This window comes from Fundulus heteroclitus, chromosome 13, assembly GCF_011125445.2.
Source record: "Fundulus heteroclitus isolate FHET01 chromosome 13, MU-UCD_Fhet_4.1, whole genome shotgun sequence".
Taxonomy (NCBI): Eukaryota; Metazoa; Chordata; class Actinopteri; order Cyprinodontiformes; family Fundulidae; genus Fundulus; species Fundulus heteroclitus.
Genome location: NC_046373.1, coordinates 4,662,814 through 4,682,941, shown reverse-complemented (window position 1 = coordinate 4,682,941; position 20,128 = coordinate 4,662,814). Strand labels below are relative to the sequence as shown.

General features: G+C 43.7%; 1 protein-coding gene across 5 annotated transcripts in view; it reads left to right on the top strand.

Annotated features, from left to right (window-relative positions):
• Positions 1 to 20,128, top strand: part of trit1 (tRNA isopentenyltransferase 1) — a 59,025-nt gene that overhangs the window by 25,544 nt on the left and 13,353 nt on the right. For 4 of the 5 annotated variants that reach the window (XM_036144930.1, XM_036144931.1, XM_036144928.1 and 1 more), the window contains exons 3-8: positions 1,612 to 1,710; positions 2,000 to 2,157; positions 5,742 to 5,884; positions 7,213 to 7,324; positions 15,668 to 15,780; positions 15,896 to 15,973. In XM_036144930.1, coding sequence (XP_036000823.1) covers positions 1,612 to 1,710; positions 2,000 to 2,157; positions 5,742 to 5,884; positions 7,213 to 7,324; positions 15,668 to 15,780; positions 15,896 to 15,973 — 703 coding nt within the window. The remainder of the gene's footprint in view (positions 1 to 1,611; positions 1,711 to 1,999; positions 2,158 to 5,741; positions 5,885 to 7,212; positions 7,325 to 15,667; positions 15,781 to 15,895; positions 15,974 to 20,128) is intronic. The other variant, XM_036144929.1, reaches the window with a different exon arrangement.

Genomic DNA, 20,128 nt, shown 5'->3' with positions numbered 1-20,128 from the left:
CCCTCTAGCAGCAGGTCGTCAACCCTGGTCCTCTGGATCTACTGTCCTGCATGTTTCAGGTGTTTCCCTTCCTCCACACACCTAACCTAAATAAATGGGTTATTGACAGGACTCTGGAGCAGAGGCGCATTTAAAAGCACGCAGGACAGTTGATGGAAGTAGATTGAAAACCCCTGCCCTAGAGGACTTCTAGCAAACCTTAAGATTTGAAACTCTTGGTTTTCTTTCACCAATGGCGTTCTTCTTGTTACTACAGCATAACTAGTTGTCTACAGATCTACCCACTGTTTTAACTGTGGATCTCTGCAGCTCCTCCACGGTTGCCATAGGCCTCTTGGCTGCTTTTCTGATCAAGTGGCAGCCCTGCACGACTTTAGGTCGACGGCCATGTTTCTTTCAAGCCTGGTGGTGCTGCTGTGCACTAGCTTGCAAACCTAAAACTCAATGGCATTTTCAGCCAGTTATTATAGTTCACAAAGGAATATTTTGGTGGTTTTGTCTTATTAATCCTTTTCACACACTCATGCCAGAGGGTTTGCATACATTGTACATGTACGTATATTATTACGAAACCAACGTTTATGTCTTGACTTAAATATATATCCTAATTTTTTATTTATATAATGATTTAGGTAGAACAATGACTAGTGCACAATTAAGTTGTATTTACCGGAGATGAAGTGTAGACTGCAAATTCTGTCGTGGTATGATGGCTGCCACAGTCGATTGGAATCCTGCATCCTTTTCATTGAAATTATCCATTTCTTTCTTCTTTCTTCGTCCTTCGGTAAACGAAAGAAACGTACATCCGACGATTTGGAATGCCTCTGTGTGCAACCGGGAACCCAACAAGTCGTAGGCATTGTTTAGATTCCAAAAATAAACTAAAAGTACGCTCTAATTCACCCGTTTTTGTCACGCTGATAAGCGAAAACAGTACTGTGTTTGCCGACCACCGTTACCCGGATGTAGCTCGTGACGTCACGCGTGAAGTGCACCTATCACTGTGCAGCTAGGGCTACTACTCCAGGAGCCCCAAAACCATTCATTTTGGCGATGCTGATTGGCCAAATATTTATACATTTTCCCTAGCAACAGTATACCATTGGTTATTTCGCTATACTTGTAGGGCTCCTTGAGTCACAGCCCCACAAGAGTAGAAGAAGAGAAATGATACGTCTGTTGGTGGAAATGCACTGTTAAATGATAGTCAATCAGTAGAAGTGTTTTAATAATTCTTATTACATGTAGCCACGTACTATTAAGTAAAAACTGATATTAATAATACTTTTAAAATCTATATATATTTTGACTTTTCCCCTCCACATCTAGGGAGAGCAGCGCCCGAGCGCCCCCTATGGGCCAGCCGCCACTGCGAGAGAGTGTGCGAAATAGAAGGGTCAAAGGTCGGCTTGTATGCTGCCTCCTCTTAAAATGCTGTCCTGTTTGCCTTGGAAAGATGTCCAAAACATAGAGATTTCTCGCAGCACTAATTAAATCTACTCAACTGATTAAGATTATCACAGTGAGATCATGTTACTGTAGCAACTAAAACCATGAAAAGCAAATGCATCGTCAACAGGTCGGACATGGTCCTTAACGCGCTCCAACATAGAGGACATGCACCGCAGAAACAGGCTGCCCATCATTGTCGGAGGAACAAACTATTACATCGAGTCTCTGCTGTGGAGAGTCCTGCTGGACCCGGTGGTGAGTGTCACAGATGCACCACTCAACACAGCCTGTGATGAAGGCTGTTCATGTCCTTTATGTAATCCTTTCCTCTTCCTTAGTTCTCTCATGTTAAGTCGTACATTACGATTTGGTGCTGGAAAATCTAACGCCTTGTTAGCTTACATTTAATCCATAATTGCCCACGAGAAGTTTTTGGAGTCATCGTTTTTATGCTAATCTGCCACCGTACGGGACGTTTTTGCAGTGCATTTGGCTAAATAGTCCATGAATAATTCAGGCTATTTGAAACGACCATGCCTCACAGCAGGAGAACGAGGACTCGGGGGATGGAGCAGATGGAGGCCAGAGCAGGAAGATGGAGCTGGAGAAACTGGGAGGAGAGGAGTTGTATAAAAGACTGGCTGAGGTGGACCCCAAAATGGCCTCCATGCTGCACCCAAATGACAAGCGCAAGATAGCCAGGTGATGCATCTGGTAATGTCATGAACTCTCTATGATCTCTGTTTCAATGCCCTATGTGGCTTTAATTTTGCCATTCTGTTACTTGAGTTGTGATTTCCTATCTTTGAACTCGTGGTCGTTTGGTACTGGACTTTTTTGGGCATGAGATGGAGCCGTCAGGCATTTCAGACCGACCATGCATAAATATGTACAGACGAGGGAAGAGTCAGCTCGTCTAAACTAGGATTGGAACCAAAATAAATTTGATTGGACGCAAAGTTGGATGGGAAAGAAAAGATTTCCGATTTTTCAGTTTTTGACCTGCAGATGCCGATCTCAGGTGCGACTGATGCATGCAGACATGCATGCATGCATGCAAAAAAAAAAAAATAACTACAAAGAAATTAATTAATGCACTTGATTTTTAGTCCATAAGGTAAAAAGTGCTTTTTCACTGGTGTGAAATGAATGTAGAAAGGGCCAAAATGGTAGAAAAGGAGGCTACCCAGCCAGCTTTGGGTGGAATTTACTCGAGCCGTGGTTGTTAGGCAATATCTTTTCCTTAGCTAGTCTCATGTCAGTTAACAAAGGAAAGTCAGCTGGCAGACATCTGATTTAGACAGGCTTTAGTCTAAAATTCAGTACCTTCATAACATTACAGTTAAGATGGCAAACTTAGATTTTATTAATTGCATGAGGCTATTTAGCGTCTTTTTCAAACTCGCACAGTTTTAATAAGAAATTAAATGTCAATCTCTCGAACACATGCACACATAGAGACAAATAAGGGCTTGGCAATATAGCTTGTGAAAATAAAGGCCATGATATGCTAGTTTCTTACGCTCTGTAACAATGTTAAGTGCTGCCAAAATTAGCCTTTTACCTTAAAGACAAAACTAGACTTGAACAAAAGTGTCACCTATGTACTATTGTTCTGTATAAGCAGAACAATAGACCTGTCTAGTCGCAGCAGCGGATGCTTTTCGTCTCCTCCCATGAACGGGCACAACACTGGTGTCATTTCATCTTATCGCCAGAGGGGGCAGACGTGTGCATAAATCCTGGAACGCACGCTATGCTCCTTTAAGTCGCATTAGATCCAAAAGTCAAAGCTCGAGACGGGTATTCTTTCTAAAACTATAGAGCTGCTCGTTTCTGTTTTATTCTAAAAGTTCAAAATAGGCAAACGTCCTAGATCATAATGCAGTTGCTAATATCTGTCCTGCCTTGTCTCTAATATTTCCTTATTTATTTAATATTTAAAATGTTGCTATTTGTAACGGCACGTTTAACTGCTTTGTTTTAGATCAGCTTCATTTTTTTTTTTCACAGTCAAAGTGTTGTGAAAGAATGAGATTCCTGTGTCTTTATAGCCTAACAACAGCTGGTGGTAAATTTGAATAGCTTCTTTGCTAACCGTGGTCTCCATGAATCTCTCCAGCTCTTTTAGTCGGAAGTAAAGGCAAATCAAGAGCCTCCTGTTTACTCGGAGACTGTCTCATTAGGAGGGAGTTAAACAATATCCTGTTTTGGCTTTCGCAGTGCGCAGCGCTTGCAGCCCCAAACTCATAATCCATAGCTTATAACAAAAGCTCACCTGATGGATTGCTTTATTAGGTCTGGAAGCCAGTTCTTTTTATTATTATTTTTTTATATTACATAGCATACGGTTGTTGCTGCTGCTGAAGGGCCTCGGGTGCAAGGAGACATAATAGCAATCAAATGCTTGCTGCATGAAAAACTAAACGGTTTAACAGAAATATTTCAGCAACTTAATAAATGCAGGTAATTAAACTCATATTTGTGAGGAATGTCTTCCAGGTTGCTGGCAGATTATCAGGTGACACGCATTTTCCGATTGCTAATGTAAAATGGCACGGTAACTAGAGCTTCCTATCTCAATCGCCTAACTAATCTTGCATATTCAGATTCCTTATAGTCTTCCTGCTATCATCTTTTTTTTTTTTATTAATTAGCTTCCCAGTGATAGCCATTAAACATGCATTTATGAGATCCATCCATCCATTTTCTAACACGTCTATCCCTCCTGGGGTCGCGAGGGGTGCTGGTGCCCATCTCTAGCTGTCATTGGGCGAAAGACGGAGTACACCCTGGACAGGTCACCAGTCTAGGCATTTATGATATTACTGCTGAATATTGTGATGACTATCATCAAGGTATCCCCACCAAAGGCAGTGAAAGTCTTTCCAACAGGTTAAGCATAGGGCTGGGATGCAAAAAAGGGACCTAAAAGTAAGTACAATCTTCTTGAAATTAGTTTATTTGTCCTTGATTTGAGCAGATAAACAAGATTATCTGCCAATGGAATGAGTATTTTGACCCCTAAATTAAGGTAATTAGATATACTGCACTTGAAATAAGATGACAGAGATGAACAGTTCCCATTTTAAGTGCAATAATCCTATTCCATTGGCAGATAGTCTTATTTACCTGCTCAAATCAAGAACAAATACACTCATTTCAAGAGGATTTTACTTAATTTTAGTTCCCTTTTTGCAGTGTGTGATGCACAATTTGCACGTACTTGAGGTCTCATCCTGTCAAACATTGCATCCAAGCAGTCCCTAGCAGCTGTAACATTGCACAGACTGATGTTGTGACACCAGTTCAGATTTTTACATATCGCGCAGCTCTAATTTGTAGTACGTCTGTAGGTTGTGAAAGCTGTAACCGAAGTACAGCTCCTGGATTATGCACGCAATCATGGCCAAACGAAGATGGTTCTGGTTCTAGTAGGGAGCAGAAGAGATGGCCCACGTTGTTTTGTGTAAGTGTGAGAGAGTAGGTGTGTTAATAATTCAAAATAAAGGCAAATTGATCACCCAGTGGCCATTTAACACTGGCTTAGTTAGCAATACTACCTGCAAAAATCAGACTCTTTAGCCTGAATTATATCCCAAAAATAACATGTCTTCTTACATATGTCTTCATGCGGATGGGAAGAAACAAACAAAGCTCAGAGCTTGTGTGCTTTTCACTAGTCTTTCTATTTCAGATCTTGCTGTTTAAAGCCTGAATTATATAATTTGTTCCCCTAAGTAGTTCTGCGTCGGACTACGTTTTTCCTGGGTCTTGTAAGGAAGCCCTGAAGAGATTGCTCCCCGTCCGTCGGCCTGACAGCTGCGCGCCGGTTTCCTTTCACAGGCGCAGCTTGATGGGTAGCAGCAGGAACAGCGGTGTTTTATGCGAGCAGGTTAGGTTACCCTGTTCTTTATTCTGACTGGAGCTGACAGGCATCATCTTTTCCTCCTAACCCCCGTGTCCAGCCAGGCGTAGCTAAAAAAAAAAAAAAAAAAAAAAGATGTGCTTTGCATTTAAATCTTTTTCTTAGTCTGAATTTCTTATTTATGTCCTTCGGGCGCGTTGCTAGCAGAGCGGTCATCCGCGTTCTCAGAACTTAAACCACATGATTAATTAGTCTCCTAAAAAAAAGGGAGCTGGAGGTTTTCATTTACCACGGATTTCGTGGCTGAGTGGGCGGCTAACTGGGCTTATCTCAGTTTACCCTGACAGACTTTATATACAAGAAAAGGAATTTGACTTCACCGTGTGAGAGCATCCCCACTTTCCCGCTTTGTCTGCAGAAGCCTTCAAATTCACAAGGACACGGGTGTCCCTCACAGCCACTGGCTGGAGGAGCAGAGGGGGCAGCTGGGGGGTGACGGTCTCGGAGGACCCCTCAGGTACCCAGACCCTTGCATCTTCTGGCTGCACGCAGACATGGAGGGTGAGAAGAACCATGTTCCCTAAATCTCTTTCTCTATTTAGAGTGCCTTGTCATTTTTTATTTCTCCTTAAATCTTTGCAACTGTTTGTCATGTTCCAACCGAAAACCTTGAAAGACGTTATTGGGATTTTATGTGATAGATTACCACAACGTAGTGGAAGCAAAAACGATTAATGGATTTCAACAGGTTTTATGGGTAAAAAATCTGAAAAGTGTGGCCTGCGTGTGCTTTTACCGCCTTTACTCTGTGAAACAAAGCCGTAACGCGTGTAGAAGATGCTGAACCGGTCTGATCAGACCAGAAAGTTTAACTCTGTGGCCCACATGTAAAATGCGCTGCATGGAAGAAAACTAGCATTGTACATCACCCTGAACACACCACGATTACTGGGAAACGTGGTACACGGTAAATGGCTTGTACTTGTATAGCGCTTTATCAAGTCAGACGACTGTTGTACCTTATTGTCTTGCTGTGGTGTGGTCTTAATATTGTCTGCTTCCATTGCTCAGCTGCTTTATAATAAGAAGAAGAGACGCCATCTGGTATCCATATTTTCTTACTTTTTTGAGTTTTCTTTCCTTAACAAAACTTTATTGCATGCTTCTAGAGACGGTTATATTCACCATTACTTCAGTAAACAGTGCACCTCTGTGTGACGTCCTTTTGCAGGTCGCTTTGCGGTCAGAGTTCAGAGTTCTGATGACGATTGATTAAATTGTAGTATGAACAGCCACCTCAAAAAAATCAAAAAAATCAGATTTCAGCTAAAAATCTAAATTCAGCCCTGCAGTAGGAACGTAGCCAAAGTCTATATGGGAAGGTTGATGTAGCTAAATGCAGTCAGAGCAATGACGGCAGGGTTTAGACCAAAGCAAATTCATGTTTGAGAGGCCTAGTCAAAGTCCAAACCGATATCTAATTGAAAATCTGTGGCAAGAGTACAGATTTGATGTTCACACTCTCTGGCTAATCCGAATGAGTTTGAGCTGTTTTTTTTTTGTTTGTTTTTTTCCCAAAGAAGATGTACTAGAAGGGAAAATCAGTTCTAAACAATATTTACTCTGGAGGGGGGGCATATACAAATGTATGTTGTGTTTGCTGGTCAGCAATCAATACATTTTGGGTGACAATACATTCATTTGATTGGAGAGGTTAGCCTGTCACATAAAATCCCAATGAGATGCATCACAGGTTGACTTGTAAAAGCGTTCCAGCGGTGTGAATGCTTTTTGCAAGGAGCCATATTTATAGAAATTAAAATAAAGAAAAACAAACTTAGGACGCCCACAAATGTCACAAACTACCTCTGACCCTCTTTGTGTTCCAGCTCTGGACCAGCGGCTGGACGCTCGCGTGGACGAGATGTTGTCTGCAGGCCTGATGGAGGAACTCAGAGATTTCCATCTCAGATACAACCAGCAGAAAGTCCAGGACGACGGGTAAGGAGAACCAAGGTTTTCATAACGCGGCCACAGCCCAACGGGGACTACAGCGACGTCAGCAGAAGCGGTTCATCAGACGGCGCGCTGCTCCCACTGGAACCATAAAAGGCTTTTTTCTCCCTCCCCAACACCGTCCATAGCACCCCCCAAAACCTGTAAACACACTTTGAGAGGGAAGTTGCCCGCATGTTGCTTTAACACCCACTGGGAATGAGGCCTCTGTTGCATTTCAAAAAGCACGGCCTGCCGGGGTGAGTCGGGCTTCTACCGCTTCGTCAACCAAATGACCTAAGACCGGGGGGCGGGGGGGGGGGGCAGCGCTCTGAATCTGTTGACGATTGATTGACGCTATCAAGCGAGCGAGAGGAATTTGACGAGCGCGGTCGCATTTTCCCCATGCACCCATCTAATTCAGCGACGCGGGGAGACCGGCTTCGGGGCCGTTCTCTGCGTAACCAGGGCGATGGGAGGGAAGTGAGCTCTGCCAGGCAACAGTCTGGTTATTTATCTCCCCCTCGTAGTCTGACAGGTCACTGTAGCCGCGTGCTGTTTCCCGGTGGCGCGCGGACCTATTAAGACACAGCCCAGACTGCTGCAGCCCTGTCCGCGTGTGAAAGACTGGCCCCGATGAGGAGTAACGGACACGGAGAAAAGTCCCTCTTTGTGTCCTGTTGCCACTAATCGATGTGAGCTGAGCTTATTACCTAAAGGAATTTATCCGCCGCACCTGCAGCGCCCTGACTTTTGCAGCGGTGCTTTCTGCCAGACTGCTGCAAATGTTGCAAACCGGTCCCTTACAAGCGTGTTTATACCCGTTTAACTGTGTCGCTTTCGTCACAATACAGCGTGAAACTTCAGTGTATTTGCTGTCATTGAGCAACATAGTCCATAATTGTAAGGTGGAAGATAAATGACATCGCTGATCATCAACTTCTAAGCTTAGGGCTTGACGATATAGAGAAACAAGCGTATCGATAAAATAGAAATTATATTGGATCGATATCGATAATTATCAACAAATTCAAAACGTATATTTTAAATGCAGCCCTGGTCATTTTATGCTGTTACTTGCCGACTTACTTTTAGATACAGAACACACACACACACACTGATTTAAAACCTGAACCCTTTATTCAACCAACCTTTTACCAAAAACTGCAAGTATTTAAAAAAGAAAAAAGAACGCGTGCTCTCTGAGCTGTTTGAAAGGGGGCGGGGCTTGATGACGGAGAGTTCCTGGATCTCCGTTGTGATTGGTTGGGAGGATGTAATGACTGTAATATTAACCTACATTATAGGCAAGAATGCAAAAGGAAGGAACACTTTTATTCTATTGCACTTTTTATTGACGTCTATCGATAGATATATATTGTTATTGAATTATCGTCCAGCCCTATCCAAGCTTGCCACAGATTCTAAATTGGCTTTACAGCGCCCTATAGAAGTAGTTGAAGTACTGGTAGACTTCAACTTGCATAGGGTTAGGGTTAAAAGATGCAATCATGGGGGGGGGGGTAGAGACATATGCACATGCCACTTTTCATGTTTCTCATTTCACTTTAATTTTTCAGATGATGGATTTAACGATGCTCAATAAGATGCTCTCTGCTTGTGACATTGTTCATTTAGGGGCATCAAAGTGAAGGGGGCCAACATTTTTTTTTTTGTTCACATTTATTTTGTTTTTTTTACCCTTTGTTTGGGACAAAGGTCCACGCGGTGTCCATACTGCTGCAAGACGGCGTATCTCATAGTTGCGTCCTTATTTTCCAAATGTTCATCACAGCAACCAAACAACCTTCAGCGTCGACATCCAGGCAGCTCCCTCTGATAACTCTCAAGGCTGCCACTGCTGATCACAGTCATCTGTGTCAGGCGTGACTGAAGTATGAAAGGTCGCAAAGACTCGGTCTGGCTTTATCGGGATCGTTTCGCTCTCTCTCTCCACGGCTCGGCGGGTCTGTCTGAGCGGGACGCGGGACAGCTGCTTCCCCCAAGAGTCCCTGCAGATAAACCGAGATGTGTCTTCATGCTTCCCAGCGTCCTTGCAGCTCAGAAGCACGGAGACACCCTGTGGATGTTGGCTGTGGGAGTCTGTTTGAAATCCACGCCAGAAAACACAGGAATGTGTTTTTTTTTAATTTCTTTTTTATTTTTCCTTATCAGAATTCAGTTAAAATAATCCAGAGATTATTCTGACTGCCGTGGGTAATTCACATACCTGCCCTGGGATAGGCCTAGAAAAATCCCACTCGCTTTTCAGTGTTTCGATGTAATTGAAATCTAATTTTCTGCATTTTAATAAAAACACAAAAACGGATGGCGACTGCAGAAGAATCCCAGTGACGGCGTCTGAATCCCAAGTTCATGGCCAAGGTGGAAAATGCCAAGGTTGACTTTCCTTCTTGCAGGCACTCAGAAATTGATCGAGCAAATGTTATTTTTACTTCTGGCTACGAGCTCCTTCTTTGTAAGAGAGAAACACTGTCTGTTTTTCTCCACCACAACATTCCACAAGTTTTCTTTGTCCGAGTTGCACCCATTAGATTTACGGGTCTGATGTCAAATCTCAGGTTTTGCTTCTTTTTTTAGGAAGACGTATATATTTTCCTGGCCTTCCAGCCATTAGCAGTCATTAATTATTTATGAGAGGAGCCGTCACAGTGTGTGTGTGTGTGTGTGTGTGTGTGTGTGTGTGTGTGTGTGTGTGTGTGTGTGTGTGTGTGTGTGTGTGTGTGTGTGTGAAGGTGCTGTCTCCATGAAACTGAATTTACTGTCATGGAAAAAACAAACTAAAGTGATTTGAAGAATATTTTATCTTGTCTTATTTTAGCTCACTATAGCATGGCTAGCATAATTAAAGCAACAATCTCCATGTGTCTTTCCTAGAAACAGAAGGAGGTTGAAAGGTCACAAGGTTCAATGGAGCAACTTTGCTGAAAGGCAACTTCTTTTTAGCCGCGCACCCCCGCCAGTCTCCCAACCGGGTTGAAGCACGCATGACAGTTTCCCTGATTTCAGCCAATTGAGCATATTTGCTCAATTGGCTGAAATTGTTATAAGCTATGGATTAGCCACAGGCTAGGTGCGCATTAGGGGTGGGTATTGCCAAAGAAGTCACGATGCGATTCTATCACGATGCATCATGATACTTGAATTATTGCGATGCTTCGCAATGCATTGTGATATTTTCACTGAACACTGTTAGAAAGAAATACAGCCATTGACAGTGGCTGACTGGCGGTGTATGTTCTGGGTAGTGTCTTCAATTGATACATAATTATTCATACATAGCTGTATATATTGAAACGACTTTTGGAGGCATTAGGGGTGGGTATTGCCAAAGAAGTCACGATGCGATTCTATCACGATGCATCATGATACTTGAATTATTGCGATGCTTCGCAATGCATTGTGATATTTTCACTGAACACTGTTAGAAAGAAATACAGCCATTGACAGTGGCTGACTGGCGGTGTATGTTCTGGGTAGTGTCTTCAATTGATACATAATTATTCATACATAGCTGTATATATTGAAACGACTTTTGGAGGTATTGCCATGAAAATAAACATTACTGTTACTGGACACAAACATTACTATTACTGGAGTGGTCACAATGACAAAAAGTACTTAGGATTTATAAAACTTAAAATAACAAAATAAGGATAATCAGTGCCGTTTACATGGCCTCAGTGGTCCTTTAAACCAATGAAATGAAAACATTCAAATGTTTGCGCGTGTAGAAATTCTGGCTAGCTTGCAATCGAATGTTGTTTGTTAAATCGCGGCTCTTGTTTTTCTGGATGGCGCCTCTGCATGTGTGCCTTTAAGTTTGCTGTGTTCCCACAGTATTTCATTATGATGTAACACTGTTTGCAAATTACGTGCGTCATATCAATTTTGTTTTTACCTTCTTTGTTTTTAAAGCCAAAATGCGTCCAAACATCTGATTTGAAATGTGATGGAGCCGGGCGAATGTTCTCAGTCTCCTCCATGTTTTGTTTATGAACGACGCGTCGCAGTATCCCGCGGCCGGAAATGCTTGTGACACAAGGCAGCGGGCGTCAACACATCCGCAGCGACATCTACTGGACTGGAAGTTGTATTCCACTTATTTTTGCCTGATGTTTGCCAACCATTCATCCATTTTATTTATTAGTTTTTTAAATTAATAATCGATACTTGGCGTCAAGAATCGATGCATTGGATCGCGAATATTAGAATCGCGATGCATCGTCATGACGATTATTTTGCACACCTCTAGTGCGCATGCATATGCGCACCTAGCCTGTGGAAGAAGTTATCTTCTTCTATGCAATGCATAGAAGAAGATAACTTCCTCTATATTTCATCTTAAAATAAAGCAGAACAAGTCTGATCAAAAAGAAGTTTTTGATTTTAATTTTTACACAGGGAATGTTTATTTACATGTCTTTATGGTGTGGGGGAAAACACTGTCAGACACGCCATTACACTTTTCACCTCGCGCACCCCCCTAGTGGCAGCTTTGGGAATCGCTGCTGTAAGGCATCAGCCTTTCTGTTGTCTGCTGAAAGTCTTCTTCTCTCTCTCTCTCGTCCTTTTGAAGCCTGAATAAAATACAGAAAAAAAAACAAACACAGAAAATCCTCTGGTCTCAGCTCTAAGCACCTGACGGATATAGTAAACCGCTTTTATCTGTCAGTGACAGCGTCCACGCTGGCAGCGTGTCCTGGTAGCTAGCGCTTAGCGTCGGTCACTCACCGATCCCGTTTTTAGTTTTCCAGGTTTGCAATTTTTGGCTATGGAACAATTAATGGATAAGACGAGTCCTTTAGGTGTAGGTAACATGTTTAAAGTGGGTTACTGTCCACATGTTGCAGCAGTGAGATGATCTAATTAGTTGTTTTAGAGTTTATGTAATCATACTTTTTCACCTGAAACTTTCATACATCTCGGTCAAACTGTTTAATACATAGACTTGTTTGTTGGCTGCCCTTTATGTTCAACAAGGAGTGATGTCCAACTCAACATGCCGTTCTCTTAATAATTATAATAATATTCTGATTAATCAAAAGTGTTACACTACTTGTTTTAAATAGTCCTTATTTACAAACATCTTTATCTGCAGGCCGTTTTTGTTGTTTGTGGTTAATGCTGAGAAAAGTCAAAAGGAAATCGCAATTATGGTGGAAGTATATCGCAATTTTGATTTTTGGCAAAATCGTACAGCCCTAGACTTGATAAAGTGCTTTAAAGGTACAAGCCATGTGCCATTCTTTTCAGCCAAATAACATTTAAGTTTAATGGAATCTCCCTAAAAATCTATTTCATTGGGAACACCACATCTTTGTGCGCTCTGGAAGACGTGTGACCACACATCTCTGTGGGCCTCTGTAATAATTGAACCAAACAGAATGGGATGGGCTTTGGCCGCTAAATGAAATCCAAAAGCTCTAGCGTCTGCGGCGGGGCATGGCTGTGGGCTCTGACGCCTTGGAACGCTGCTGGTCTCCTTCTTCTGTCGCCCTTTCCCTCCCTCCCTCCCTCACCCCCATCCCACCTCCTGCTCCTCGTCATCCTCTGCCTTCTCAGCAATCTGATCATCCGTGCACTTTACGCCCCGCTCGCCTCTCGCTCTTCCGCTCCATCTCTCCTCCACTCTCATGTCTCCATCCCTGGCTGGCTGCTGTGACCAGACATCAAGGTCAGATCTCTCTCTCTCTCTCTCTGTCTCTCTGTCTCTCTGTCTCTCTGTCTCTCTCTCTCTCTCCGTCTCTCCCTCAGTCTCTTTTCTTTTCCTGCCTACATTTCCGGTCCTCTGGAGGTGTTCTCCAATTTCTGTCTCTTCCCGTCTGGCTAGTTTGATCTTTCCTTTCCTCATTTCTTGTTCCTCCCAGTGTGTGAATTTAGGACCGGGAGCATGAAGCGCAACGTGTCTTTAGTGATGACAGTTGATCAGATGTGCCACAGTTCTCCTCGCTGCTTTTTGCTGAGGCCCCCCTTCGCCCGCCAAGTCGATAAAACTCAGCAAATTAAAAAAAGCAGCGGCGGTGAACTTGCAGTGTCTTGGGAATAAACCGTAGATCCGTTTCTATGTGTAATTTAAAAAAAGGGTGTAAAAACCTCCAAGTGACATCAGTGGATGTGTCACATGACTCCTTAACTGGGGACTTGCTAGAATCTGTTTTTTTTTTCGGACGCCTTAGCGTCGTTTTAAGGCTTCGTTATTTTTTTAATTGATCTTTGATCTCCCTTTGATGTGAAATCCTAAGCCAAACTACGATGCGTTCTCCATATGTTACAGTATTATAAACATAGTTTTAAGTCTTTTGTGGTGTGTTGAAAATGTTAAACAAAAATGTAAAAATGTGTCACATGATCTGTTTAGTTGCAGGACGACTACCATTGCTAGCAATGATGACATAGTTCAACGTAGGGTTCAAATATCGATTATTTTAGATGTGGCTGCAATCAGTGGTTTCACGCTGTTTTTTTTTCCTTTAGTTTTTACCATTTCTCTTACTTCAATTTTTCCGTTTTGATATTAAATATCCATACATTCAAATATTTCAGAACTACGCAAACGCTGTGTCTTTTTGCTGATTTCATATGGATGAAGGGCTGCATGGTGGAGCAGTCGGTAGCTCTGTTGTTCTGCAGCAAGAAGGACTTGTATTCGATTCCCGCCGTTGTCAGAATGGTGTTCTTCTCCGATTGGCATACACTGCAAAAAGGGAACTAAAAGTGAGTAAAGATTTTCTTGAAACAACAGTATTTGTCCTTGATTTGAGGAGGTAAACAAAATGCACTTAAAATAGGAATAACTCATCTCCATCATCTTATTTCAAGTGAATATATCTAATTATCTTATTTAAGGGGTATAAATACTCATTCCATTGGCAGATAATCTTATTTACCTGATCAAATCAACGACAAATAAGCTAATTTCAAGACCATTTTACTTTTTGTTCCCTTTTTGCAGTGTACGTTGCTCTAATGCACACGTGCAATGTGGAATTATTCCTTCATTTCAAACTGAGCCGTCAGATCAGCATATCGACCAGAGAAAACGGTATATGTGACGTTTATTATAATTTCTTTAGAGACAATCAGTTTTAACTGTACTTATTACAGGAAAGTAGAAAATGCCAGACACAAGTGAAGTTTCAAGGGTGTTAAGAGAAGAAGCCTCAATAAATTGAACCAAATTAGGTGATATTAATTTCAGAGCCAGGGACCTAAAAAGGCTCAACAACCTGATAAAGAAGGGTGGCTCTGTTCTGGGGACACCTGGAACCTCTGGAGACGATGATGCAAAGAAGGATTCTTTATAGACAAACCCCGAGCATCCTCTTCATGAGACTGTCTTGGTAAAACAGTGTCTTCAGTCAGAGGCTTCTTCAAATTCACTGCAGCACAGACCGCTACAAGAGATTTGTCCTGCCAACAGCCATCACTGCCTACAATAACTCTGAAGAATCTGTATTAATATCAGTTACAGCATTTAATTTCCCTTCGGGATCAATAAGGTGTTTTTGAATGTCAATTGAATTCGAGGTTGCTTTTTGTAGTAAAAAAAACTTTTGTGTGGACATTTGAATTTGGTTCGATTTTTTAAAATTTTTTTTTTCTTCTTCATGTCCTCACATTGTTGCACGTAAATAATTCAGCTTGGATAAAAATGAGGCGTATGCTGATCTGACGGGTAAATGCAAACATCAGGATGTCGTGCGGCTGATGACACAAAGCGTATGGCTGGTCTGACAGAACACCGGCCTGCAGAAACGGGCCCCCGTTCCCCCCCCCCCCCCCACCCCACCCCCTCCCATCCCATCATATCCATCCATTGCCCATGGATGGATATGTGGGGGGAAAAAAGAAATGCCACAGCTTAACTAATCTCTACAGTTTTTCTAATAATCCAATGTCTGATCTACTCTTAAACACAACCTCCAGTACAAGTTGTGTATTTCTTGCTAGCAGTGCATCACGCTACCTAGAATTCTTTGGTTTAGCTCCACTGGGATGAGCTGACATTAGTAGAGATGCTCCACGCCGGCCCGTCTTCAGAGCTGACCGTCAGGGTTCTGCCCCCAGACCCGGGTCGCTCTCCTCAGCCTGCTGAGTTTTACCACCTGTAGGCGTTGATGGCGGGTATGGTTGCGATGTTTTTTTTCCCTCTGCGTGTCAGTCACTCTGTCTGACACGTTCGTGCGTTTTTGCCCGTGGGGCACGCGGGGGGTGATGGAGGGGAGGAAAATGGTGAAGGGAACCACCGCTGGGTTGTCGGCAAACGTCACGCCAGAGGAGCAGCGTTCACGCTCTGACGGGTCGCGTTTCCTCTGCTTCCCACAGTCAAGACTACCAGCAGGGGATTTTCCAGTCGATCGGTTTTAAGGAGTTCCACGACTACCTGACAGCGCCGGAGAGCAGCGGCCAGCAGGAGAAAGACAAACTACGGGTCAAAGGTCAGAGAAGCGCCTGCTCGGGTGTTTTTTCTCCCTCGTTGAGTAGCCAGTCGGAGGGGGGGTGTTGCCGTCTCCCGTTTCTGCCTCATCCTTTCCCCCTCTGAACTCTTTTCAGGCATAGAAGCTTTGAAAGTCGCCACGAAGCGCTACGCCCGCAAACAGAATAAATGGGTCCGTAACCGCTTCCTTAAACGTGAGTAACCCTCTGCCAGCTCATACGGTGTGTGTTTGTGTGTTTGTGTGTGTGTGTGTGTTTTCTTCTACTTGCAGCTGAGCGAGAACATCGTTTGCTCATTTTACCAGTAAAGTGAGGACTGTGATGTAAAGTGAGGACTGGAAAGAGGTCCTAATATTTTCCTGGGTTTAGGGTGAGGTTTAGGACTGAGGTGTCTGTTAGATTAAGGTCAGGGTCAGAGCAGAGAAAGGGCTGAAAATGAACGGAAGTCCAGGCAAAGTCCTCATTGAGTATTTTAAACAAGGGTGGGTGGGTGTGTGTTTTTCTCAAGATCCCAGACTCCTAATGAGGACTCTCCATTGAACAGACTGAGTTTCAGGCACCTTGTTAGATGCCAAAGGAGTCTCTGAGAGACAGTGTTTCCTTCCAGCCTGTAAAAATGTATGTTGGCGCTCTTTTCATATAACGAAGCTTGTGAAAGTATTCCTGCAATTTGAACTTTTTCAAAAAAAAAAAAAAAAAATCACATCAGAGCCACAAACTTCAGCGCATTTTACTGGAAGAAAGCCAACCCTCTATGGCTTCTATGCAAGAAGCAGCAAGAAGAAAGCTTTGATGTGGTGGTGGTGGTGGGGATGGGGGTGGGGGGGTGACAAAGGTGGGGACGAAGGTGCTCTGGTCAGATGAGACAGAGGCTACATTCACACTGCAGCCTGAAGTGACCTAATTCCGATATTTTATTTATTTATTTATTTTTGTCCATATGCGACCTGGATCTGATCTTTTTATGACAGTCTGAACAATACAGATCTGATCTTTTTAAATGCGACCCAGGTCGCTTGGATATGTGGTCCTGAATCCGATACGTATCTGATCTTTTTAATGCGACCTGTGTCTGTACAGCCAGGTCGCATTTATCCGACCTGTACGTCACCGATACTCGACAAACGTCACTATTCTGCTTCCTGCTATGCAGAAGCGGGAAGAAAGACGACACCCATAGCGGACTACAATGAGGAGAGCAGTCAATGGAGAGAAAGCTCCGGTTAGAAAATAAATTAAAGATCGCAAAATGCACGCCAGCATTATAATCCATGTTTACTTCCCAAACACTGAGCAGGCTTGCTACGTGTGACGTCATCACGTCCTCGACAGCGCATGCAGGACACTTCGGTTGAACGCATTCAGTTCACACAGGTAATCACATACAAGTCGCATATATTTGGAAATGTGAACGCCCACGCAAAAAAAAAAAAAAATCAGCTTTTAACAAAAAATCTGAATTTAGCATTAAGGCCTGCAGTGTGAGCATAGCTTAAGTTTGAACCATGTGGCCCACAATCATCCTGCCACAGTCATCCCTCCCCTGCCGCCACGTCTGGACACGTTGGTGGAAGCATCATGCTGTGGGCTTCCTCAGCGTTGATAGGAAGATAATTGGAGCTAAATAAAAGTTGATTTTCATGTGTAAAAAAAAAATACTGTTTTAAGATATATGCTTTTCTCCTCGTCAAAAGCATGTTTAGTTTCCTCCTTCGATTCTTCTCCCTCCCGTGATTTGCTGTCTTTGTGAACTTTGCTGCATGGCCAGCGTCATCGGGGGGCTCCCAGCGCTTTGGAAGTGAGCGGCGGCGTTTGGGCGGAGGCCAGGGTTAGCCGTCGCAGCAGGAAGGACGCATGTCCACGTAAAGGCTGGCCGCGTTCTCACCCCGGTCGCGGGCCGTTTCACCTCTGAATGAGCTTTCACAGCTCCAGGAGGCGGCTGTGTCCCACCTGCAGCAGCAGCAGCAGCATGCCCTTTAGTAACCCCGCCTCCTAATCCTGTTAGCCCCAAGTGGCTTAAAGGCCGCAGCCCTGAAGCTCAATACCCCCTCTTTCTGACCGCCTTGCGCCGCACGCACCATATGGCCTCACATGTCTGCGTGCCTAGCCGTGTCACTGCTGTTTTCCAGCAATTTAATCCGTCTGGAGTCGTCTGAGGCTCCGCCCAGGCGTTTGCTTTCAGAGCGTTCTGCGCCTCGCTTCTGAGGGAATGGCGTTGACGCGGAAGGATAAGGAGGAATCGGCCCTGCTCGGTTCCTCTAAGGCTGGATTTGTTCATGTTGGGAAATCATTTAGGCAGCGCCGTGTCGTGGGGGAGCTCCCAGCTCTGTGTGTTTTATGTCTTTAACATTCTCGTCACCTTTTCCTGTCAAGCTGGAGCAATAAATCTACTTTCTAGTAACGTGATGTTTTTGTCTTCTTCTTTTTTTTCCTTTTTTTTTCATTTCAAACTAGATTTACCGCCTCCACCAAATCATCCTGACATGCAGCAGGTCATTAGCAGGGCTCGCAGGAAAGGGGAAGAGATTTGCTAGAAATTCCTGTTTTGTTTGGATTTTAGGAGATGTCTGGGTCCATAACTGGCTGCTGTTTTCTAATATCAGATGAATATCTAGTATTGGCCGTGTAGCGTTACGGTTTGCTGTCAGAAGTAACTGGAGGATTGTTCTTGCAGCAGTTAGCTAAAGAGGCTATTGGTTCGTGTTAAAATGATGCGAGTGCGCTCTCCCGGGTACTTAAGCCACCGTCGGGCCTTTGGAGGAGGACAATGTTCTTTGCTGTGTGTTTTTTTTTTTTTTTTTTTAAAGATAACTTTCTGAGCATCTTTTTCCACCAGTGACGGCGTTAATTCAGGAATTACTCGCTGTCTGCAAAAGGATGCTGTTAGATTCAAATATTTCTTCACTCTGCGTAAGTGGCAGAGAACAGAGGATAGAAAAGAAATATTTGAATTTCTAAACTTTATGCCCTGTTTAAAAATTGCATCCATCCATCCATCCATCCATAATTTTTTCCAGTTGCCATATTTAAAGCTTAACTCCTTATATGGTTACCTTTAACTTGAACTAAAAAGGAACGCTAAAACTGGAAACATAGAAAGTTTTGACAAAGAAAGTTCGAATAGTGTCTAAAGCTGAGTATTTTTATCAATTTGTTTATTATTTTCTTTAAAGGCGGCAAGCAGGTGTTGGGCGGCTTCTCACCTTTGGTTACTGTGGGGATTTAAACAGCAGGTCAGCCAGCGCAAATGAAATCGAGCTTAACACGACTTAGCTTTAAGTGCATGTGTAGGCTGACTGTAAACATACTGCACCGCTCTGTGTGTGTGTGTGTGTGTGTGTGTGTGTGTGTGTGTGTGTGTGTTTCAGAGGGGGCTGTTTAATTAAAGGATTTAATTACTCTTAATGCAAATGGTAATATGAGGTTCTATTAATTTTATTAAGTGCCGGAACACCGGCGTCCTCAGAGGGTGCATTTGAAGTAAATGTGTACACACACACACACACACACACACACACACACACACACACACACACACACACATGCCTACCTGTAAACACATTAAACAGGTGTGGCTTGACAGATGCCTCATGAGTGTTAAGTAACAGCAGTATCTGTATCTTTTATTTAAAAGAGTAAGTGAATTAGTGGTTGGAGGGGGGCAGAGAGCGAGAAGCCACAGCTCCGCAGTCGGAGAGCGACGGTAACCTGACTCAGCCGGCAGAACAGGTGCTGGGCGAGTTCACACCTCTGTCTTCCAGCGCGCGCCAAGCCGTCGCGTACGTGAAAGATAAAGCCCAGCCGGGAATTGTTTTCGCAAGGCGGCTCTCGGGTGAACGGCGCTCAGGAGGGGAGATTAGAGCACCGGGGGGGAGGGAAGAGTGTGTGTGTGTGTGGGGGGGGGGGGGGGGGGGGGGGTATTGGGAAACGCTGCCATGGGCGTGTTTCTGTTTGTGCTTTCAGGGCAGACCTGAAGCCTTGGAAAGGAGTCTAGAATCTAACTTTCCAGGAGCTGCTGGCGGGCTGAACTATGTGGAACTATAAGTCCTCAGTAGTGGGGGATATGCGACTGAAAGGTCCTTAGTTCACTTCCAGATAAGCACTCAAACTGGCTTTCAGAAGCACATAAATCAGAGGAGGCAACATCATTTGTTGCAAAATGACTTTTTGAGTGAAAGGAAGCGGAGAGTTTCCGGATGTAGCCTGAGTTATGGTTCAACAAGCTTCACTGAAGCACTGACAGAGCTGGCGCCCAGAAGATTCTGCGTTCACCTGCCTGTGTACCACCTAACACCTGCCTAGGTTAAGGTTAGGGTTAGCATGATGCCGCCGCCACCATGGGGCGGCCGT